Source organism: Marmota monax, unplaced genomic scaffold, assembly GCF_021218885.2.
Source record: "Marmota monax isolate L192 unplaced genomic scaffold, Marmota_monax_Labrador192_F-V1.1 WCK01_AAM20220418_F8-fsc00087, whole genome shotgun sequence".
Classification (NCBI taxonomy): Eukaryota; Metazoa; Chordata; class Mammalia; order Rodentia; family Sciuridae; genus Marmota; species Marmota monax.
The window spans coordinates 7,714,032-7,738,590 of record NW_026693476.1 but is presented as its reverse complement, the minus strand read 5'-3'; the positions used below and the strand labels follow the sequence as shown (position 1 = coordinate 7,738,590).

Sequence of the window (24,559 nt, the reverse complement as noted above, 5' to 3'; positions counted from 1 at the left end):
ACGTCCCAGTTGGGAGTCCGCAAGGAGTATTACACCAATGGAGCCTTTGTACAGGGAAGGAAGCAGGGGCGAGAGAGAAGCAGCAATCACAAATCGCTCGAAAAATCCATTAGGGCTGGGGGTGTAGCTCAGCGGTGAAACGCTTGCTTAGCATGAATGGAGACCCTGGGTTCCATCCCCAGCACCAAAAATAAAGAAAAGAAAAAAATATTCATGATGTTTAAAAATCAAGGTAAAGAAATTGAGGTTCAAGATGATGAAATAATTTATTCAACATCACACAGCTAGTAAATGACAACGAAAATTTAAATCAAGTCCTCTGCACTAAAATTCCTCGCATCTTGCCTCAGTACCATAGCTGCCCCACAGCACTAGTGGCAGCGGACCCAGAAAGGCAAAGTCAGGTGGCGTGATAGAGCCTTCGAGAGCCTATGTCTTTCCAAGATAGAGCAGCTGCTTTAAGCAGCTGGATTTGAGGGAAAAGCCAGTAAAAGAGGGTTTGATAAAGGCGGAGGCTCTTGGTGGGAGTACCCAGGTTTAGGAGAAAGTCCGGTTTAGGCAAATAATCCCTTGAAGAGGCCACAGCAGGAACAGAGCAGCCAGCCCCACGAGGGTCAGCAGAGCCCCGGGAATTGTCATCTCCCTTTGGCTGACTGTAGGAAGCTCAGGGAAAACGCTGATATGAAACCCGTCTGCCAGCCCCACAGCTAGAAGTCACGTTGGCTTTCCCATTCAGAGCCCCAAGATCAAAGGTATACAGTGTCCTGTGGCCATCAATTATATGTGCTGTACCAAATTGATCATTCTTTTTCTTGAAGCTTCCTATTTTTAATAATGTGTCCTGAATTGGATCGATCAATGTCTGCCTCTCACCTTGTACAATGGGATGTCCTAACTGAGCCTGAACTGGATTGCCATTTGCAGAACCAGAGGGCTAGTGGCCCTTGTTGCAAATTCCACATATGGCCACAGAGGGGGACTGGAGCTGTGTTTTGGTGCAGGGGAAAGGGAGCCCTTTTGATGTTATTTGAGACCGGCAGGGAGGGAGGCTGTATGGAATCATTCAGGCTTAATATTCACACTCTCATCCCTTCCCAGACTGCTGAGGGGTTTGACTTCCCTGCCTATGGAGAGAGAAGTCAGGGTGCAGACTGACACACTGTGCTCATGAAAGACTTTTGTTCAAGAGTCTGGATCTAATCACAAAGGGCACATGCAGAGTCCTATCAACAGCCAATCTCCCCGTCCTAACCCTGCTCACATCAGGGCTGCTTGAGTATCGCTAAGACTGAGGTTGGTCAGCACCCCCATTAGAAGGAACTATGGAATTTTGAAGAGAGGGGTTCTGATGAGGAACACTGACGCAGGCATGGGGAACCCTATGAACTCCCGGAAATAGCAGGAGAGGCACTGAACCGGGAAGGGAAATGCAGCTACGCAGATGAGAGCTCCAAGTATTGGAGAGTCTGGCCCTAATGACAATATCACCTCTCATGTTCCCATGGCTGCTAATGCCATGATCTTGATTCATGTTTTCTGATTTGAATGGATATGTCACTTGGTTCCTCATTGATCAGAAGCAGCATCCCTTCACTCTGATAGCAGTTTCCCATAAAGGTTTTGATGAATGGCCAACAGTCTTTTCCTCAAGAGAATCTGAGATCTACTGATTTAATCTAACTCCCCTTGGTGGGGTGGGACAGCATTTAATACCAATTCAGAAATATATATATCAGGGATTGAACCCAGAGGTGCTTAACCACTGAGACACATCCCCAGCCATTTTTATTTATTTATTTATTTATTTATTTATTTATTTATTTATTTATTTATTTTTCGAGACAGGATCTCCCTACATTACTTAGCGCCTTGCTAAGTTGCTAAGGCTGGCTTTGAATTTGGAATCCACCTGCCTTCACTTCCCAAGTCACTGGGATTATAGGCATATGCCACAGTGCCCGGCTGGAATATAACACATTTTAAGGAAGTTTTCAAGAAATACTTTTTCCAGTAATACCCTAGGAGGAATTAGTCATACCCTGGAGTTCATTAAACATGGATCAGAAATTTATTGGATAACAAATAAAAATGACTTTCTGACCCACCCTGACCCAGATGCAGGAGAACTAACGTCTGGAGATGTTGTTTGATTGTAGCCCCGCTCAGTGTGATCTACTACAGCTCTTCTGACTGTCACCGTTGTTAACTCATCACAAATGATTTGCTGGCGAGTTGAGAAAGTCCTTCAGAAAGCCTGAGAGATCAGAATCAGTCCCCGAGATGTGGGCCAGTTGTCATGGTGATACTATTGTAGCATCATCACTTTATTTATGAACTAAATAAAAGAAATCTTCAGTCACATCTGTTCAGTATGAGCCATTTCCTTTGGAGTCAGGACATATAGGAGGACCTTCCAAGAGTTGCCTACTTTGTTGGGGAATAGAAAAAGGAAAATTCAGTTGAGATCTATTGCCTACCTGAATGCTTCTGCAGCAAAAATTGCAAACTCTCTCATGGGAGCTTCCTGGGGACTAAGACCAAAGTTGGTTTGCAGGGCTGAAATCTGATGTCATGACTGCAAAACTCATTGGTCAGTCAATGTGGAAGCTTGGCCCCTGGGCCTTGTGTTGGCCTCCTCCAAGCTTAGATGATGTGAATGCAACTGGGTTCTCCAGAACCCAAGAATGTCAAAGTAGCAGGGCCCTTGCTTCAGGTTACCACATTTTAATTGCCCTAGTGGGAGGAAGCAGACCTTGACAGCAACAGCTTGCTCAACTCCTTGCTAAACATATAGTGCTGGCTTCCACTGTCACCTTTCATAGCACCCTGTGTTTCCCCTTACTCCAAGTGACAACCTTATAGTTGTGTGTTTCGGTGGTGGTTTGTCTCCCTCGCATTTTATACCACTCCATGTAGGCTGATGCTATTTTTTTTTTGCTCACCATTATATCCAGCATCCAGCATGGTTCTTATTGAATGAATGAATGAATGAATGAAGAAATGAAGGGAAAATCCTAGGTAGTAAGGGAATGGGGGTTCCAATTTACAGAGAAGAAAACAGGTTCAAAAACATAAAGAGCTGCCCAAGGGCATGCCTTAAAGAAGTGACAAAGAAGTTGGTTTGCAAAAACATAGATCGTGATTGTGTCGCAGAGGGAGTGGTCGCTGGTTGTTCTGCCCATGTCCCCCACCCTCCACAGATCCCAGAGTCCTGGAGGACTAACAGCCAGAAACACCATGGGAGCTACCACTTTGCTTTCTCAGGCCTCCTGCTCTGGCCACCGTCAGAAAACCCCAGGGAGAGCACAAGTCCTTACAGCCTTGGCTTGGGATTCCAGCTTCTCCAGGCCACAGACTCGTGTGTCACCCTATGTCTCGCATTATGTTTTGTTTTTTCCCTCTTTCCTTGAAATGTTCCTTTTACACTTTTGTACCCAGGTTGGGGTCTATTTTGTAATTATGTCTACAGTCTGCATTGCCTAACATGTGCCTGAGCATAAAAAGAAAAAAGAAAAAAAATTAAAAAGCCAGAGGCACTTGCATCTGTTATTTTTTGCTTTGTGTGCACTTCAGAGCTTAGCAGAATCACCCCATGGTGGCTAGAGGATCTTCCAGACAGTTGAGACCAGCACTGGTGTTTCTGATGCTTTCCCAAAGGGAAAGATGAACAAATCACGCAGTCTCTTCTCTATTTAGGAACTGGAGAGACCTGAAGATCAGGTCGCTGTGGGGCACAGCACCCAGAACAGAAGAATCAAGAATGGAACTTACCAAGGACGTGGGATTCACAGGAGAAGCTTGGCTGTTCTGGGGGCCTCTACCAAGGCCTTTACCTGTAGCCACCCAAGAGAACAGGAGACACAAAGCTAAAGGGCAACTTCCTTGCCTCAAGACTAGGGTTAAGACTCCAGAGACTGTCCTCTCCCACCCACCCCTTCTCAAGGAGACCTCTCTGTGCCCGCTTACCTGGGGTCTCAGAAGCTCCTTCCTTTGACAGGAGGAGCCTTGGATCCAGAAATTCCTAAACAAAATGTTTCAATCAAGGAGTAAGGCTGCCACCAAAAGCTGGTGTGCTGTGGAAGCAGGTGACCCTCCAGATAAGAAGGGCATGCTGTGGTGGTCTCAGGGCTTCCCTCCGCCCTGTCTACACACACCTCCAGTAAGAAGGCTACAGTGCTCCTCTGCCCTCTCATGATATCTTTGTCACCGTGACACAGATATTTCCCCCAGCCCATGGACTGGCCACCTTGGTCTCTAGGTGCACAGGCAATAAGAGGGGAGCCACATTGATTCATTGAAAAACTGCTCCTTGACCTTTTTCACTGCCAAAGGCTACTTACCCCTTCTATTCCTTTGACTTCTCCTTCTCTTGGACAAATGACTGATTATAAAGATGATCCCCAAACTGGTAAGCAGTACATAAATGATAAGGATGGACATCCTGGAAGGAATTAGAGCCAATTTCACGTCCCTTGGAAGGAACCACCATTTGGTTTTCTGCTCCATTTCGCCTTTTCTGAGATCTGCAACCGACACTCCCAACCCAGCCATAGTAGCTCCTGGAAATTGTATTGCTTTAGAGTGACCCTGTCTCCCATGGACCACACATGCATAGACCTAGTGGACATCTGATCAGGCTGGGCCAGTGAGCCCCTTCCTCAGAAATCAACTGGGAATTGAGATTAGGAAGATGAAGTCTCAAACTGGCCAGTCTCATGAACGGAGAGGGATAAATCAAGATGCCTTATTTTGTGGCAGAAGGAGGAGGAGGAGGAATAAAGGAAATATCAAAGATCAGTACAGAAAGAAAAAGAAGCAAAAAACATACAGGAGTAGCCGATTACAAGGGGAGATGAAGTCTGCAGATACTCCTGGCAATTTCAGAGGTAGCTTCATCCCAGCCCCAGCATTTGAGACACTGCTCACTCCTTAAAATAAATGCCCCCCCCACCTCCCGGGTTAAATTAAAGTAGCTAAAGGCAATTTTTGCTGCTTCTAAACAAGAGTCCTAAACTATTTATATATAGATATTTTTCTTTTGAGGTACTAGAGATTGAACCTATGATCTTGTGCATGTTAGGCAAGAGCTCTGTGTTTTTTTGTTTTTTTTTTTTTTTTTGGTAATTAATTTATTCTTTTTTTAAGAAACCAAATAGTCCTATTGAGGATAGGTAGTTCAGGTGGAAAGTAATATGCACCTGGAAAGTAGTATTATGTTGTTGGATCCCTTCCTTCCACTCCCTTCCCAAGCCCATCTGTCTTCTAAGACTCACCCGGAGCGGTCGGCCTTGTGGATGATTCTGGAAGCCCTGCAGCTTCTGTTCTTGTTGCCTGGTGAGTCTGAATCACAAAGGATTACTGAGTAAGTGGGGCCCATACCCAGGTCCTTCCTCGGGGCCTTCCAGCTGCCATTCACAATCTCCAGAGAGCGAGCACCTATTGACTTCCAGCAAAGCATCGGCACCAAGCACAGTTGTATAAATGTGCCCTGCACAGGAATCAAGACTAAGGAGACAGGTCGGGAGTGGAATCCAGGCCATGGTCACTGGACCCCATGCTCCTGAAGCACCTTTTCCAGGTTTGTATGAAGGCCCCACGTGGACTACAGATAGCCCGCGGTAACAGACCCAGGCTGAGGGCCACTCCCATAAGTGGGAACAACCAGAAGGCCAGTCCTCGGCTTAAGGAACAGATCAGTAGGTGATGTAACTGTCACATGCTTCTGACAACCACAAAGAACTCAGTGGGAGAAGTCCCACCACAGTCACCCACATTGCCTCCTCTGAAAAGATTTGGAAGGGGCGTGTTTATCTAAACTGAGGAACACATTTAGATGGACTTCTGTCATCCTGAGCTTCAAACTCAGGACATGCTCTACAGTGAAATAAAAGCAGAAGCACACAAAGCAGGAAGACACCACAGTGAATGACACCACACATTCCCTGTGACACTGGCTAGGTCAAGCACCAGCAGGTCAAGTGTAAACAAGGATCTCTTTCCAGCCTAGGAAGGGGTAGGGTGGGGATCCCTTAAGTCCTCTGGTCTGTTTTCCTACTGTCCTTGTGCTCCAGATTGTGATTAAAGTCTTTACTTCTAGAAGTGAAAACAATAAGAAGCCCCCCTCCCGAAAGACAAAGGCTTTCAGGTGCAAAAAGAAGTTTCCAGGATTCAGCAGAAGGAGTTCATGAGTGAGCATCTGCCCCCAACTAGCCTCTTCCAAGGCCTATCAACCGGATTGCCACAAGGGAAGGGATGTTCCAACAGTGGACAGTGGCCCCAGGGACCAGACACACTCGCTTTCCCCAGACTCCCAATTAATCCCAGCACCATGCATGACTACCATACCTTGGAGGGAGAGACCATGTCACCCCCAGAGAACCAGGGGAGAGCCTGAGTTGGTACTCCCATCTTCTGAGTTTTTACCACACAGACAAATGCACAGCCCCCTGGGTTACCCAAGTAAAACCACTGACAGCCTCTACCTTTTCTAGACCAAAACTCATTGGCCTGGCCTCCTCTGCTGTCAGTCACAATCAGCTCTGTAAAATCCATGTCATCCCTGGCAAAGTCTCGCTGGATGCCACACCAGTACCAGCTCGTGTCTTCCTTGGTCAGGCAGGACACAGTGATAATGAATTGGCTTCCTGTGTCCTTCAGGGCCACACGGTCCGTGCTGTTGGGGGTCAAAGCAATGATGTGGCAGTAATCCCGGAAATAGCCTCGGCACCAATATTTGGTATGATGCTTATAGTGGGCGTCGTAATTGCAGCTGGCAGAAGCTGTGCCTAGCATGAAGCTTTCCTTCACTTTTTTGTCCATGACCATGGCATCTGTGAAGACACACACACACACACACACACACACACACACACTGTTATTCTTCCAAGCATGCTGCAGTTTCTCCCCGCCCGTCCACCTGAAAGATAATTAAAGAATTGGAGGCTGGTTTTTATTGCCTGTTTTCGGTAGACAGCTGAGCTGTGTCCTGCTAAAATTGGTTATAGAATATCTTTGGACAGAGGTCTTTAAAAGAGGTAATCAAGTTAAAGTAGGATCACATGAGATTGTCCTTAATCTAATATGGTTAGCATCCTTAATAAGTGAATAAGAGATTAAGATATGGAAAGAGGGATGAACATCTGGGGTCACAGCAAGAGGATAGCCTACAATGAGCCAAGGAGAAAGGCATCAGAATGAAACCACATCTGCAGGCACCTTGGTCTTGGACTTCTTTCTACCCTCCATAACTGTGAGGAAATACATTTCTGTTGTTTAAGCGATAGACTGTGGTATTCTGTTATGGCCGCCCTAGGAAACCAACATGGCAACCCCAGAGAAGTCTCTATTCCTGGTCTAAGGGACAGTGCACTAGAGGCCTCTTGCCATTGCCTGGTGGGGAGCCTGGAAGAGCCGGAGGTTCTCTGTCAGCACACCCTCTGTCCCTGGCTACCCACCCTACCTTGGCAGCCTCAAATAGAAAGTGAAAATTGTGGAGGCTTCTACTGGCTGCATGGGGCTGAAGTCAGAGGGGCTCAGGTTCTGAGCCAGGAGTTTACTATCTCCTCCATGCAAGACTGGCCATGGGCACCTCTATCACGTCAGGATATTGCCTACTGAGGAACTCATGCACAACAGGTCCAGCAAAGAAAAGAGATGGCACGGCAGAGCTCATCCCTCTCAGCCCTCCAGCTGCTGTGTGCTAGGCTTGGGGTGTCACCAACCTGCAAAGCATGTTCACATCCTAGATGTCATTTGTTCTCCTAAAAAACCCACAGGGAGGATCGCATGATCCTCGGGGTGGGGGTGGGGGGGTCACACTGACACTGACCCAGAGACCAATGCAGCAACTCCAAAGGTGACACTGCTGAGCGGTGACACAGCAGGGCACACCCCATGCTCTGAGTGAGTCCCATCTTCGGTGTCAGGCATAGGCAGAAGGAAAAAGTAGTGTGGACACATCTGCACAGATATTTTTGAGGGGAAAAAAAGGAAGGGAAGGGGAATTTGGGTAAACTAAAAGAGAAAAAAACAGAGCCCTCATTTTAACCAAGGGTTCCAAGCTCCCAACAATCTTGTCAGAGGTAGGTTCGAGAATTAATAGAGACAAGACCTGTTTTCACCTTTTATTTCCCCACTCATTTAGGTGGCTCGAGCTGATAAGTAGGGACTCCAAACAGGAAGAGAGAAGAAAATGCAAGGTCTCCAGGAAGGTCACAGCCTGGAGGGCAGAGGTGTTCCTTCCTCTTGTCTTACCTGAAAGAAGAGCGAAGGAGAGCAGGTCCCATGACTGGACCTTCAACTGGAACGACAGGAAGAACCCAGGGACCTCAGGAATTTCTGGATCTGTTCAAGGAAAAACAGGTGTGTTTGGGCTTAAGAGTTTTACCCCTCTTTGGAGAGATCAGTGAAAAGTGGGAACCACAGGTTATTGCAAGCAGTCCTGGTGTGTATAGCTAGCCCAACTGTCCACTGAACGATGGCACCTCATCAGAGGGATGACATTTACCAACACAAACTTATTATTTATGGGGCAACTAAGAATATTCTGGGCTTCCCAGCAGAGCCAAAAATAGCCATGGAGACACCCCTCCTGGATAAACCTACTCTGGCACATGGCGCTGTGCCGACACTCAGAAGAACACAGACACACACGTCGCTGCTGGCACACATTAGGTGTGCAACCACACCCTGTCTTGCTAATGCTCTGGGTATTATCAGAGGCCACTGCTTTTGCCCCTTCACCACTCCTGAGACCAAATGCCTATCCAGATGGGGTGGGGGGGAATCCCAGCAAAATTCCTAACTAACCTAACTCCCAGGGGAATGCTGCCGGCTCACCTGGGGAATGTGGTTAGGAGTGGAGCATGCCAGCTGTCAGGAGCAGTTGTGTCTGAATCTGCAACACGGGAGCAGGCAGAGGGGTGAGTATTTTGGTGTCAGCAGCCCGGGCAGCAGTCTTCAGAATTCTTGAGAGCTTTCCTAGATAGAGCCGGGACAAATCAGGGAGGTCTGTCCATGAAGCAGCAGCAACGGCAGCAGCTTCCTCTGATTCCTAATGGGACTCATCCTCTGACCACTCATTTTAAGTTTGACTCCTTGAACCACCTTAATTTCTTGAAGCTGGTTGCTACTTATCACACTCCAGAGCTAGCACTCTCACCAAGGGCCGGATGTGGATGGTTTTCTAGATCATGCAATAATGTCTTCCTTCAAGAAAGGAGAGCCTTCTTCTAACACACAGGAACTCAGCATCTGGGCCAGCAGTAAGTTTGTATCATGGTAGGTGTTTTGCCTACATTAATTCATTTACTCCTTCAAAAACCTCTATGAGTTTAACAAACAAATTGCATGGGGGGTGGGGGTGGAGTGGAAGGAAGAGAAAGAGAACCCATAGATTAAACTGGATTAAAGAGACATAGGGACAAATACTTATTTGCATCCTGTTTTAAAATAATTCATGTCATTAGGTAGTTGATACGGATAAGAAATATTAAGAAATAATTATTAATTTTGTTTCAGATGTGATCATGGTATTATAATAGCCAGACTTCAAGATGGCTCCTGGTGTACATGCCCATATGTATGGTCACTCTGAAATTGATCATACAGGCTGGTCTGTGTGAGCAACAAAACATGGCAGACATTATGGTGTACACTTTGGATGCTAGATCATAAGAGGTTTGCAACTTCTACCTTAGTCTCTTATGCTGACCCCTCTTGGGGAAGTCAACCACCATGTCCTGAGGACCAAACAGGCTATAGAGAAGCTCAGGCGGAAAAAAGCCAATCTGCCAGGCATGTGAGAGCCACCTTGTAAACAGATCCTTCAGCCACAATCAAGCCTTCAGATGACTGCAGACCCAGTAACCTCATGAGAGACCAGGAGCATGAACCATCCAACCAAAATATCCCTTGAATTCCTGACTCACGGACAGGACAGCACAAGATATAATTGTCATAAATCTCTAAATTTGGGGATAATCCCTCATGCTACAGTGAATAATTAATAGAGATATTATAGTCCTATTTGTGTGTGTGTGTGTGTGTGTGTGGCTGGGGATTGAACCCACGGCCTTGTGCATGCAAAGCAAGCACTCTACCAACTGAGCTATATCCCCAGCCCCACATAGTCCTATTTTTTAAAAGCAGTTCTTTCCTCTGTCAAGGCTCTATTGCTCAATATTGCTCAGAAATGTTACTATGAAACCAAAGAAAATGCTGGCAGAAAGAGGAACAGATTATGCGCAGATAGGTAACAGCAAAATGCCCAAGATGTGAAAATGTCACATGTAAAGCAAATGAAAGGGCTAGAGTTACAGAGAATGACCGATGTGTGTCCTAGCCTGCTGAGTACAGCTTGTTGTTGTGAGTTCCACTGCTCTACCTGCAGGGTAGAATTAATTTTTATTCTATTTAGATGTGTCAATAAGAAGGCAAATGGGAACTAAGAATACGCTGAGTGAGAACTTTAAAACATCTTTAATAAGTACAAAAACCAAAATGTTTACAGATGAAATCATTTCATGTCAGGACAACAGAGTAAGGCAAGTGGGTGTGGCCACAAATGAGACAAGGTTGACCATAAATTGATCATTTTTAAAGCAGGATAACGGATATTTGAGACTCATTACTGTAGTTACTCAAGTTTGTATATTAAAAAGTAAAAAACGAAAACACTTTGACTTGAGTGTCAAATGAGGAAAATGGAGGTTCAGAAATTTAAGGAGCTGGCCCAAGTTCACACACCCAGTAAAGCCACTGGGATCTGATGCTACATTTGGAGAGGGTAAGGGGAACAAGTAAAAAGAAAAAAGAAAAATTCCTCTTTCCATTATAGTATACTTGCTTCCCCAACTGCAGCAATACATAAAGTTGTAGAGCACTTTAGAGTTTACTAAAAGACTTTACATACTGTGTCATCTGAGTGACTGGGGCAAGATGTGGCCCAAACTTTCTTATTCCTTCCACTCAGCTCTAGTATCTAAAGGCAGAGTTTCTGTAGAAAATGTGCACTTAGTTGTAAGAAACTGAATACACACAATGGCGAGACCATATAAAAACAGAAATCTGACTCATAACCTCCAGCAACCCGCTCAAAAGCCAACACCTTATCTATAATATACAATAAACCAGCCTGTGCTAAGTTAGGCTTAAAGGAAATCAGATTATTATCTCTAGTGACAATTTAGGAAGCCAAAAATAAACCCTATAACAATCCCCACAAATTGCTAGGAGTTAATTAATAAGTGATGTCATCCCATTTTTTTTTTTTTGTACTAGGGATTGAATCTAGGGGCACTTAACCACCGAGCCACATCCCCAGCCCTTTTTGTATTTTATTTAGAGACAGGGTCTCACCAGCTTGCTGAGGGCCTCACTAAGTTGCCAAGGCTGGCTTTGAACTCACAATCCTCCTGCCTCTGCCTCCCGAGCTGCTGAGACTACAGGCGTACCCCACTGCACCCAGCCATTCCCCAATTTTTGTCCCAACTTCCAACTTAGGACCAACCAGATATGCACCCTCAACCAATCATACAAAATGCCCCCACTTCAGTTAGCCTACAAGTTCCCCATCCTAACACCTTCCAATCAGGACACAGTTGAAGTCTTTCCTTTTTCCCTCTGTTAAAAAAAGTTACCTGGACTTCAGTGGCTTCAGCACCTTGAGTTTCTCCATAGTCAAGTTGAAACCAACTCAGTGTAAAACCATAAAACAGCACTTAATTTTAATCAGAAACCACCCAACTGGCCTCTAATGTGGGACTTCGATAAATACATCAAATCAAAATTCACTTGATCAGTTATACAAATAATGTACAAATATATTTGTCTTGCTTCCGCAAATGCCTTCTAAAAGTCCCCCCACCCCAACCCCTCTCAGGGTCGTCCTCAACTACTTGCTGTCTAGTGCAGCCCAGTTGAATGCTCAGATAAGCTCATTAAAATTTTAGTGTTTATCTTTATCCTTTAGCCTTCCCACTCCTCTGCCTGCCTGTGAGCATTTTCCAAAGGCTAGCGATGGTGGTCATCTTCTTTGCTACAGCAAGCTCAGAATAAATAGACTTTGCTTCTTCTCACTAAGCGGGTCTTTGTTTATTTTCACACTCAACTCAATAAAATAATAATTTTAAAAGGTAAGCAAACCCAGTTACTCAACGTTCACCTTCGTTCTAGATTCTTCCTATGGAGAAGATGGAAGCAAATCTCCGTTTTATCTGGGTGGTCCTTTAACCTACTCTCTTAGAATAGAAGCCCACAGCTACCCTTTACTATCTGGCTGCACAAGGACCCACAGGAGACTCCCGTGACACTAATCTCTAAACCTGAAATCAGGGTGGCTCTCCCTATGTCTAACCAACCTCCTCACCAATGATTTTTGGTTCGTCTTTTTGAGTTTACTCTAAAAAGGATATTTTCTCTCTAAGGACTTCCTCTGGGCTAGTGTAACACCTTATTTCAAGAGATTCCTATTTGGCAAAAAAATGCAAGCTGTTGTGGCAATCAGGGGTTCGGGGGAGAAAAGGGGAAGGGAGAGAAAAAAATAAAAGTAGTTTTGAGGGCTGGGGCTGGGGCTGGGGCTCAGTGGTAGAGCGCTTGCCTCGCATCTGTGAGGCCCTGGGTTCGATTCTCAGCACCACATAAAAAATAAAGGTATTAAAAACAACAATAAAAAAAGCAGTTCTGAAACCCAGGAACTAAGGCTCGTCGAATGATATCAAAGGACCAGGACAGTTAGGTGCTCTGACTTGAGGGAAGTAGTGACTTTAAATCAAGTTTCCAAAAAATAAAGGGCGGGCAGGGGCTACATGTTGCTATAGCAACTGGGTTAGAGAGTAAATTAAGAGTCATAGTGTGAAGATTACCAGGAAACAGAGCTCGACAGCACTTCCCCTTCATTCTCCAACAGGGTAGAGTTTATAAACTCAGGACCTCTATCTGGGGATGTTCATTAACTAAAACCAAAAATTAAGAAAGGGGTAAAGTTCAAACTTGATACTTCCTGGCTTGAAAGAAAGAGAAATAAGGACCCTTTGCTAAAATAGCAATGTTAGCAAAATAAATTTGGTTACCAGGCTCTGGCCCAAGATTAGGTTTAGGAAATATTTCCAGGAATGGCTGAGATACCCTTATGTTCTTGGTTTAATTGGAACCTTCATCCTGCTGCACTTGTCAGTTTAATACACCTGGAGTGAGCGTCCACACACAGCTGCAGATTTGGAGGCCAAGCCAGAGATGCCTGGAGGCTCCTGGAATGCCTGGAGCCACACTCAATGTGGGAACAATAATGAGTGACACCTGTCCTGTCAATATCCTGATTAATTAAAGATCAGCAAAAGTAGCTAAGGCAAAACCCCCACCAATTGTCACATATATACACTGTAGCTTGAACCCATCCATCTGTTAATTGTACATAAGGTGAGCTTGAGAGTTTGGATTTGAAGTTATCAGCGCTTCCTTAGTGTCTGAGAATAGATGGCAGGAAGCTTGGATTTTTCCCCTAGGGCAGGCCTGAGCTTAAATCCACTACTTGTTAATCATGTGAATCACAGGCAAGTTACTTCTCTGTTGCATCAGTCTGTTTTTTCTGTGAAAGGGAGATAAAAAAAATAGTTGCAGTACCTACCTCATAGATTGTTGGGACCAAAGGAGACTGTGCACATGGAATGCTTGATGCAGAGAAAGTATTCAATGAATAAACTGTTGGTTGTCTCTTTTTGCCCTACACCCACTACTCCTCTTAGAATGAAATGCTAGGGGAAATGATCAGGGCTCTTTCTCGAACAATAGGTGAATAGTTTATAAAGTTGGCAAGTGCTCTGATCAGCCCAGGAATCAGGAGCAGGGTGTCCTGGGGAAACTGGTAAGAAGGTGAGCATGCCATCTAGCTCCAGGTAACCAGCAGGCTGAATGGCCCAAGCAGCTGGCTGGGTCTTCAAGCCCCAACTGACCAGCAAAGAGCCATACAACAGTTAGTGATCATCTTTTATTTACACAAATACATCTCCAGGTGAATTCAGCAGTGTATGACCCCCTTCAGCTCAATTCAATCCTCCTGTTCCCACCCTCTTCTGGGAATCTTCTGAGAGCAGGTTCTCTTCTAGAACTCAGACACCATCACATAGGTGTCCATCCCAGTTAGAACCTCCTGTCAGTAAGTCAAGCAGACACCCTTCCAATTCCATGACTCCTTCTGTTTGGGAAGGAGGAACACAGTCATTAATACACTATCCCTCAAGTAGGGCCTCCAGGAAATTGAATTAGAAAAGAACAAGGAAAAAATAATGGAGTGGAAGAAGAAGGTAGTAGTGATGGTATCATTGCAGGCAACTAGCCTTCACTGGGCTCCTGACCTAGTGAAGGAATCAAGGGTACCTGGTTAGAAGGATAGGCCCACAGTGTTGATGCTGAATCCAAAGGTCAATGAGACAGAGGCATTTTTCCTGGACAACTACCCAGAAATTTGCTCAGTGCCTGGGTTGGTGGGATCAGAGGACTGGCAGACTCTACAGGTTTTGAGGATCAAAAGGTAGGTTTCCTTGAACTTCCTTATTTTGCAAGCATAGATGATAGGGTTCATCATGGAGTTTGCATGGGACAGCAGGATGCTCAGGAGCATCACATACTCTGGCACCTCAATGTTAAAGTACAAAATACAGTTGATGAAGGACAAGGGCAGCCAGCACAGAGCGAACCAGAAGAGAACCAGAAACAGGGACCTGGCTGTCTTGAACTCCCGCCCATAATACAAACTTGTCTCTTTGGAGCCAGAAAAGCTCTGATTGAGTTTGTTCCGGATGACATAGAAGATGTCCATATAGATGGTGCACATGATTATCAGAGGGATGAAGATCCAGGTGAAGAAGCTGAAGAAGACCATGTACTCCATGCTCATGACAGAACGGAAACAGCATGGATGCAAGGTGTCATTTTGGGGGTACCTTGAGGTTTGCTTCCCATTCCAGCCAAGCATGGGGGTCAATCCCACCAGGAAGGACACCAGCCAGCAAAGACCCAGAGCCAGCCATATTCTTCTTTGAGTGGTGACCCTCCTGTATCTGTTCGAATGGAAAAGAACCAGTGAATTCACAGCAGGAATTATGGAGATGGGGAGGAGGTGAGGGTGGGGGGACCCAGCACACACCCTCTCGATTTCTCAATCTTCTGTTAAAAGAGGAGAGCTCTGATAGTCTATGGTGATTCTAAGACAAGACGAGCAGACACTGATTAGAGAACAATTCAGCAGGACTTCTCTAAAGAACAACAATTTAGAATGGGTCAGGGATATGCTGTCTAGAGTCTGGTGTCTGCACACTCCAGTCACGGCTCCATTTGCAGCTCAGGAATTCTTCAATGCCTAGCGTGTAAGATGTATCGAAGTCTCCAGGGATCACCTACCTGGCTATTGTGCAGAGGCTCATAAATTACACTACGCCTCTCCCTCCCTTCCCTCTCCCCGAATCTGCCCCTGTATGTCTATCTGCAGAGTCGTCCACACCAGGCTCTCTCCCCAAGAGAAAAGAGAAGAATCACAGACAAGGCAATTAGGACACATGGGGAATTCAATGTCTCCACTTGGCTGTCTATTCTCCTCACGTAGTCACATGTTCTTTGCACAAAGGAGAACTTTTTTAGGGGAGGGACAAAAGCTCTCGTACCTCCCAAAAAGAAGAAAAAGAAAATATACATTCTACGAACCCCTTTCTCAACATTGTGGCAGGCATAGAATAGTCGCCATGGTCATGTCAAAGTGCTTTAGAGCCCTTACCAGACTATCCAGGGAGTCCCCGTTTCCCCCTTGAAATGTCCCTCTTGGCAGCAATCTACACAGACTGCAAGAGGGACACTAATATTGTTAAGTGCTCTCTACTCAGTAGACTTCAATTAACACTCACAACCAACTGGAGATATGTTTATGATAATCTCCATTTCATGGATGGCAATGGTGAAAAGAATAGTAATTGTAGCTACCATTTATTGAGCACAGTCTATGGAACAGGAATTTTCTAAGGACTTCGCATGTGTTACCACATTGAATCTGATGAGGAAGGTGCAATTATTATTCCCATTTTATAGGTGAAAAAAATAAATAAAAGAAATCACAGACAAGTAACATAAGCAAGCTGGAAATGGTGGACTTGTGATTGAAAGGAGATGAGTCTGGCTCAGAGCATCTTAATCAGAGCATCATCTTATGACACAGACGAGGAAACGGAAATTGAGAAAGTTAAATAACATGCCCAAGGTCAGATTGCAAGGTCAGAGATTTGAACCCAGACTTGTTTACCTACAAAGCTTTACAAGCTCCCTCACCAGGCTCTCCCCCCAAGACCAATGCAATTAGGACACGTGGGGAATTCAATTTCTCCACTTAGCAGTGTGTTCTCCTCACAGAGTCACATGTTCTTTGTACAAAGAAGAACTTTTTTTGGAGGGGGAAAGCTCTCGTACCTCCCAAGAAGAAGAAAAAGACAATATACATTCTAAGAACCCCTTTCTCAACATCGTGGCAGGCAGAGAATAGGAAGCAAAGTTAAAATACTAGCCTACATTTGCAAAGCAACACAACCTTCTGTTTGTCTTCCTCTTATTCCAATTATTCCAATTTCTCCTAAAACATCTTTGCTGTAGGTTTTACTCATTTCTAAAACTCAACAGCATTTTCTATTAAAGATGCATCAAACTTTTTTTTTTTTTAGCTCCTCTGGGGACTGAACACAACCCAGGGTCAGTGGAGAAGGGCTTAGAGCATTCCTCTGAAAACATTCCTGTTTCTCAATGATAAGTCTCAGCTCATCATTGCTAAAATCTCACAAACTCTCACCATATAGTGAGAAGACATTTGTTGTCTTCTATCAACGTCAAAGGCTAATTTGAATTCATTTTCACTGGAAAAGCCTGCAATCTGAACTTTGTAGCCCCTTGACCAAGATGAGGAAACAGAAATTGAGAAAGTTAAATAACATGCTCAAGGTCAGATGGCAAGGTCAGAGATTTGAACCCAGACCCCTGCAGCATCCCATCCCTCTTCAAGCAGGTTACCTGACAGTGAGCTTGACCCGCAGGTATCGGTCCACAGCAATGGCCAGCAAGGACATGATAGAGGCATGGGTGAAGATCAGCAGCACGCAGGACATGAAAAGACAGCTGTAGAAGTGCATTGGGATGTCCAGGCTGATGACAATGGCGAAAGGTATGACCAGCACCCCAACTGCAATGTCAGCCAGGGCTAGGGAGACAATGAAAAAAAAGGTGGTGGTCCTCAGACTGGGGTTCAGCTTGACCACCCAGATGACCAGTATATTGCCCACCATGGCAGAGAGTCCAATAAAAACCTCCAAGGCGATGTAAGGAATTCTGACCCATGGCAGGGTAGTGCTGTTGTCAGACATCATCCTCTCCCAGAGGAACCTCCCAGGTGACCCGTGGGCCAGCAGGATTCGTATCTAGCAGGATTCGCAGCTAGTGAACCTAGCTCTTGCCAGACATCTTCCTGGAAGTCTACAGGCAGCAAGTCTGAAACTCAAAACTCACTCACTGCTTCTCTTCAGCGGTGGGGCAATCTCTTGGAGACCCTCTCCTTAGACAGAACCCATCACAGGATGACCGGTTCCAAGCCCCTTTGTGGGCCACACATCCCTGATCTCCCAGAAACCCGGAGGACAGTTCATTGTGTACTGAATCCGAAAGTGTTGCTGTTCTTAGTTCCTGAGACAGGACACACTCAAGGCCTGTGCCTTCTTCTGCCGCCACCCCCTCCCTGGGCTTTTCAAGCCCCATCAAGATAAGCAACCCTCTTCAGGGTGTTTCAGGAAGTGAGATAGGCCAAGAGGAAGTACAGAGCCAGGGACTCTAAGCAAAAAGATGGAATGAACAGTAGAAGGTGGCGTGAGAAGCACAGAAGAGGCTCAAGATGAGATTACATTTCAGAATCCATTCATTCAGGCACTGGATGAGAGTGGGTGGGTGGAGGAGGAGCTGGAAACACTGACTACATGATACCCTTGCTTTCCGCTTTCCTCGAAGAAGGATCCCGTGATAAAGACACACACACAGGGGAAGCAGAGGAATAAGAATTAGATTTTGGTAACAGCCCCCTAACCTTAGCCAGAACTTATTCCTTCTTGGTGCATACTAGCAAGCACCGAGAATTCAGCTGCAAGTGTAGACTCGTTGCTGAGCACAGCTGGTACCCAGCCTTTGCAACAAGGATCCTTTGTCAAAGGGACCAGCAAAGAATCCCCGCTCAGGAGAGCAAAAGCTCAGCATGTCCAGGGAGCTTCACTGCAGAGCCTCCATCTCGCCTTTGCAGCTTACACCCCCAGAAAAGTCTCAGATGTCTTCTCACTTGCACTGGCCTGTGTCAGACCTATTTGAGGAACAGCCAGACAAGAGGACCACCAGTTGTGCAGAAAAAAGAGGAAAGGTAAGGTGTGTACATAATCACCTGGCAAATTTTTCCACTCTTGCTCCCCAAGCCCAAATAGGAACAGGCTTCTATCCAGGAACCAAACCCCCTTTCTCTAAAGCTGATCACCTGGTCCCCAGCTTCTGGAAACCAAATGCTTGGATGCAATTGTTATTTGGTCCAGGTGCTTTTCAGAGCTGCCCCACAGAAGTCATTTCAACCAGGCAAGTTAGAGAGACAGCAAGAAGGAACACTTGGACCTAAGCTCACAGAAGTGGGATGAAGAGTTCGTAATTTTCACCTTAGGCACCTATATATGTTTTCCGGTCAACATTTTTCAATGAGGCACTTGAGTAAGAGCCTGTCAGGCTCCTCTTCTTCAGCTCTTCTGCACAATCCACTGATCCTCCTTCAACGTCCCAAGTTGGTCCCAGCTGACCCATCTCGTGCTCACCCATCCCGGATGTGTCATTTCTCCTTGAACAAACTCCTCAGATATTCATGGGAAGTCCTCTCCAGCCATATTTCCAATGTTTGCTGTGCCCACACCCCTGTACTGAGGGGGGGCCTTGCAAAAATTCACCAGACTCCCATGTGGTCTCTCATTCATGATTCTACCTCAACTGCTTTCTTTTTCTCTGCGTCAGAAGAGGAAGTTACTGAAAGAAATTTCTACCCTGTTGCATGATAAAAGCCTTTCTTACCATAAAGTACTCTGAATCTTGGTCAATCACAGTTAAAAAAAACAAACAGTTCCCTAACACCCCCTCACCCCCAGCTATCTAGTGGTACCAAATAACCTTATAAGAGACAAAGATCTTCCTATGTAGGGATGAGTGGTGTTGCTTGGTTGTTGGTGACTGTACAGGTAATGGGTGGTTTCCTGAAGGGAGCTGGCTTCCTGGGGCCTGCCTCAGCACAGTCCAACCTGTGAGGCTGAGTATGGATGGACCCTGGCCTGGTGGCAAGACGGGAGCAGAGACTTTGCTGGCGAAGGGGTGTTGCTTATGCAATGGGCAACTCCTACATCTAGCAAGAAGAAAAACTGATGGCTGGTGTGTAGTCATGGTGAAGAAGGTGGAGTGGGGCAAAGGTGGTCAAGGTCAGGAACAGTGCACAAGCAACTGCTCAGCCCTTGGAAGTGGACTGGTGGACTGGCATTATCAGGAACATGTCTGGTACGTGGATCTGGAAACCTGGTCAGTCTGTGCTTTCACATTCTTTCCCCTTTTGTTCTCCTTCATTACCTGGGGAGGTTCTTTTGGAACCAGCCCATCTCTGCTGGGGTAGAAAAACCAGGGAAGGGGGTATGTGTCCAAGACTAGTCACCCAGGAGCGAATAACCCACTGGAAGAGGAAGGGCAGGAGACATACTTGGGGCCACCAACCTAGCCACTTCTTCCCACCTGGGAATTCTGCCCCAACACCTGTGCACCTACCTCAGGGGCTTTTCTGTGAACAAGGCAGGGCCTTCCTTGGTGTTTTCTGAAGAGACACGGGGGTAATTTGAGGGGTGAGGGTCAAGGTTCTACCAGTCACTTTCCATTTCAGCCCATGAATGGGCCCTGAGCGTCCTGTTCACTCTAGATTAAAAATGGAAAGGCTAGCTGGGAGAGAGAACAGACAGGAACCAGGGCACTGGTTGCTTCGTTTACCTGTTCCTCCACCTGCACTCACAGCCCACCCCCAGGCTTGGTTAAGTGTTAACTTCACTGCATCTTCTCTCCCTTATTGGCCTTGGTCCTGAGGTGACCAGAATGATACTGCTGAAACCGCTCCCACCCATCGCCAGTCCCCAAATTAAAAGCCACTTTATCTCCATAGTGCCTCCATATTGCCATTCAAGTCCACGTTCCTTGGGTATAGAACAGCTTTCAGTAGAAGCCCTTCCACAATGGGATCTCACAGTCTCTGCAGGCTCCTGTCACCTGCTTCTCCCCTAGAAACCATACACTCCACCACACCAGGGAACCTGTGACTGGGTCATTCTCTTTCACTTCTTCTCCCCTGTACACACCCTCTCTTGGCCTGGCCAGAGGGCCGGTCCCCTGGAGTCTGCCTAGAAAATAAACTGGCCATGGGTATATAAGGAGAATCATAGAACAGCTAGGACCTGTCAGGTCCTCTCTGTGAAGTCAGGCACCATATTAAACATTTTCTAATTCACGGTCTCATTCAATGTTCTCTGGTGGAAAAGACATTGTCATTACTGCCAAATAAGAGGAGGCTCAGAAGGGTTAAATCACTTGTCCCAGGAGCACAGCTAAGGAAGTGGCAAAGCTGGCATTCAAACCCAAGCTGGTGGCTTCAGAGCCAAGGTTCTGAAGGATAGCCTTTCCGAAGCGGGGGAACACACGAACAAACATAGGCAGGAGCTTTCAGAAGTACAAGGAGCCCCTGGTTTTGATGTTGCTCTATTACCAACATCAGATCAATATCCTCAGATCTGGAAAAGAGAGTGACCCCGACAATTATGGGCACAAAAGCGTAAGATGTTTGGCAACTGCTCAGAGTTAAAAAGAGATGGCAGAACCAGAGACGATTGCACAATCAAGCTGCTGGTGAGGCTGGGCCTCAAGGGGAGTTCTGGGCCAGAAAGAAAACCATTTATGGGATAAAAGTGCAAAACAATAATTTTTTTTTTATAGAGCAATAGAGTATAAGTGAAGTGTGATCCAGGAGATTTCCCCACCTAAAAGGAGAGCCATGCCAGTTTTTAGCTCTACTGGAAGAACTCAACTCCAGGGTTTGCAAATAGCTTCTACTTGAACTCAGAGAATTAACAGCTCTGAAAAATGTTCATTTTAACTTGCATTTTAGTATCTTTTTTGTTTGGGAGAATCTTTTAAAATTTGCCTGTGTGGAGAGGATTTGTTAAGTTAAAACCAGGCATTTTTATTTAAGAAGGTGCACTGAATTGCAATACACACAAGGCACATGAACGGGTGAAAACAACTCTGAGCTGCTGGGGTTGCTCTCAGGACACCCTGGGTATCCTAACTACCTCATATCAGACCATGTGGGGGCGCCAGAGTCAGTCAATATTGTGAATATTCATGAGCTTAATTTCTTTCCTACATGTGTATATATATATATATATATATATATATATATATATATATATATATATATATATATATTATTTAAAGTGTTTAAAAAAAAAAAAACCTCCATTACACTGCAGCAGCAAGAATCTGGAGGAATCATAGGCCCTGAATTGCAGGGAAAGGCCTCACTAGTCCCACACTCGGGCCTGGAGCCTCCTGGGGCCTGACACACCTAGGCGAAGCTGCAACTTTGCCCCTGGGGTTCTGCTTAACATCCTGAAGGGCTGGCCAGAGAGACAATTCATTGGATCTTTTGCAAGCATCCCAGAAAAGACTAGAAAACTTTACTGCTCACCTCCCCAAACTGCAAAGAACAGTGTTTGAAGAAACTCGAGGGGAGGACTTCTGGAGCCCTAGAACTGTCGAGACAGGATGTCGGGCGGCAGGGGGGGAGGTGGCAGCTGCTCCCCAGGGCTCTTTTGCTGACTGCACTGCACAAAATCAGCCTGCTCGCTTCCCCTTGGCTCCATCACCACTTCCCCAAAACCTCTTATTTTTACACAGCTTTAGGTTTGCTGGCCAACAGCAGAGGCTTCCAAAGAACCAGAGCTCAGAGTCACGCCCGAAGGTAGCTCGCCCGCGTGCCCGCTCTTCACCATGTTCCCTTCTCTGCCTCTCTGCCCAGCTTCCTCTATGAGGCTGATCTGGAGCCACCAGGATCTTCTTACTCTGGCCTAGTCTTTCCAGCCACTCCAGCTGGAAAGTGGAGCTGGGACTTGCAAGGCGGTAAGTAGAGCTTAGTGCTGGCATAAGGAGAGGTGAAGCCTGGGAAGCCAGGTCAAAGGTCCTTAGCCCCAAATTAGGAGAAACCCTGCCCAGAGAAGGGGACCTGCAGTGGGTGCCCAGCCCCCACCTGCCATCCACCCATCCACATGGAGCGTATCCTAAGGTCTCCTACTCCAAGTGGAGGATCTAGAAGAGGGTTCAGCTAATCCTAAAGTTGTTCCAGGTTCTAGGCACTCAAAAAAAAAAAAATGAGGAAGTGTTTGCACTACCTTGAGTCTTAAGCAGTAGTATCAGTTTTAAGCATCTGAAAAGCGTATTCCCGCGTCCTTGCTGACGCGCTATGCTCAGCAGTGGCCACCAGATGGCAGCACCTTTCCACTGCCAAGAACTTCAAACACAGCCAGCGACCTCAGAGGCTGCAGACCTCTGAGAAGTGAGAACCAAGGGAGACACGAATAGATAGATAGGCCACTGCCTACATGCACTCCAGTCCCACATAATGATCCAGGACGGTACCAAGTGCAATCCTTTATGACTCAGGAAGGTTGAGAAGCTGCTTTGCCTTTCAGACCCAAAAACAGTATTGGGCCGAACGCCGTGGTTGCATGCCTGTTAATCCCAGCGGCTCTGGAGGCTGAGGCAGGAGGATTGCAAGTTCAAAGCCAGCCTCAGCAACTTAGCGAGGCCCTAAGCAACTCAGTGAGACCTTGTCTCTAAATAAAATGCAAAATAGGGCTGGGGTGTGTCTCAGTGGTTAAGTGCCCCTGAGTTCAATCCTTGGTATCAAAACAACAACAAACCAGTATTGGTGTTTTGGTTTATAGTGTGCAAAGCTCTTCACACACTCCACCTCATTAAGTTAACAAAACTCCATAATACAGGTAGTAGTAATCACATCTCAGAGAGGGAAACTGAGGCAGAGGTTGAGTGATCCGTTCGGGATTGTACAGCTGATAAGCAGCAGCACCAGGATGGGAGCCCAGGCCCTGGCATCCTGACTTAAGGTGAAGATGGAGGCAATCTGGGAGGGGGTTGCCATTAGGAGGTCTTACTGGAATTTTCAGGAACCTGCCACATGTACCTTATTGTCCCTCCTTTGGCACCCACCAATCTCCGACCTATCTTCTTCCTTCATTGGGCACAGGCCCACTGGTCATTCTCCCAGCCTATCTGGAGCACTTTCTTCTGAGCCCATGATTTCTCTAAATGCCCTTGGGTCTCTTCACCAGCCCCCTGGGGTCTCCCCTCCCAGGCCAGGCTCCTAATCGCCCACACTCGGTCTCCTCCAGTCCAGTCAGATGTTACCCACAGTGACAGAGCCTCATCCTGTGATTTCGCATGGTCTGCCACGGATCCCAATGTCATTCCCCAGACGATTAAACACCAGCAGGTGCAGGAAAGAACTCTGAATGGAACAACTGCGGATCCTAAGTATTTATAGCAAGGGCATGTCCTGCCTCTCCCCCGGGCCTTTTTAAACTTTTGACCTAACAACTCTTTAATGAATTGATGCAAGCCCTCCTGCCATAGTTACATAGACAAGTAACCTCCCCTACTTTAATAGCGTGTGTCCTCCCCTTCCACTCCACAGGGACCTTCTGTTGTTATAATCCTCAGAGCTGCCATTGACAGGATGCCAGCTAACATGTACCAGGCACCTTGCTGGGTGTTTTACACATATCACAATCCTACACGAGCCCTGCAAGTAAGTAGGAGGACATCCATTCCACAGATGAGGAAACAAAGGCTTGGAGAGAGTTGAGTGGCTTATTCCGGGCAACAAAGGAATCAAGTGGGAGACCTGAGGCCTAAATCCAAGTCCATCTTGGCTTCAAACCCTGGCTCTTTCCAATAAACCATAGAAGGACAGTCTAGTACTGATTATCCATTTGGGGCAGAAACTCAACTGTCCTAACGAGGAAGACTTGATTCACAGGTTGGGCTAGCTACTGAGAGCAGCACTTTTTGTGTCGATTGTCTGCTTTCCAGCTGATGCCAAAGCTCAGCTAAGACTTTGTACCGACCAGTGGAAGGCAGCCGGCCTCTGTGCCTCTATGCTCTCCGCTCAATACTCCTGCATCTAGTCCAGGACCGGACCGTGGCATCCTGACCATGCCTTCCCACATGACCTTACTCCCCCTGCTTTTTATTAAAGGTTAATAGAGAAAACTGTCCCTAGAAAATAGATCTCAGCACTTCCTCATAATTAAAGATACCATGTTGCTAGGTCTATTTGTATGCTCCATGGGAAGCCAGGCACGGGGGCACACACCTGTAACCCCAACAACTTGGGGGTCTGAGGCAGGAGAATCACAAGCTC

General features: G+C 46.3%; 1 protein-coding gene across 1 annotated transcript; it reads right to left on the bottom strand.

The window, feature by feature from the left end:
- Nucleotides 1–2,045: 2,045 nt before the first annotated feature.
- LOC124101985 (adenosine receptor A3) lies at nt 2,046–17,768 on the bottom strand. The gene is made up of 8 exons (XM_046458214.2): nt 17,041–17,768; nt 14,454–15,056; nt 13,784–13,944; nt 8,254–8,343; nt 6,483–6,830; nt 5,274–5,340; nt 4,341–4,441; nt 2,046–2,427 (listed from the first exon to the last, which is right to left on the bottom strand). The coding sequence occupies exons 1-8, from the start codon at nt 17,391–17,393 to the stop codon at nt 2,357–2,359; spliced, it is 1,794 nt and encodes a 597-aa protein (XP_046314170.1). The 5' UTR covers nt 17,394–17,768; the 3' UTR covers nt 2,046–2,356.
- Nucleotides 17,769–24,559: the final 6,791 nt, after the last annotated feature.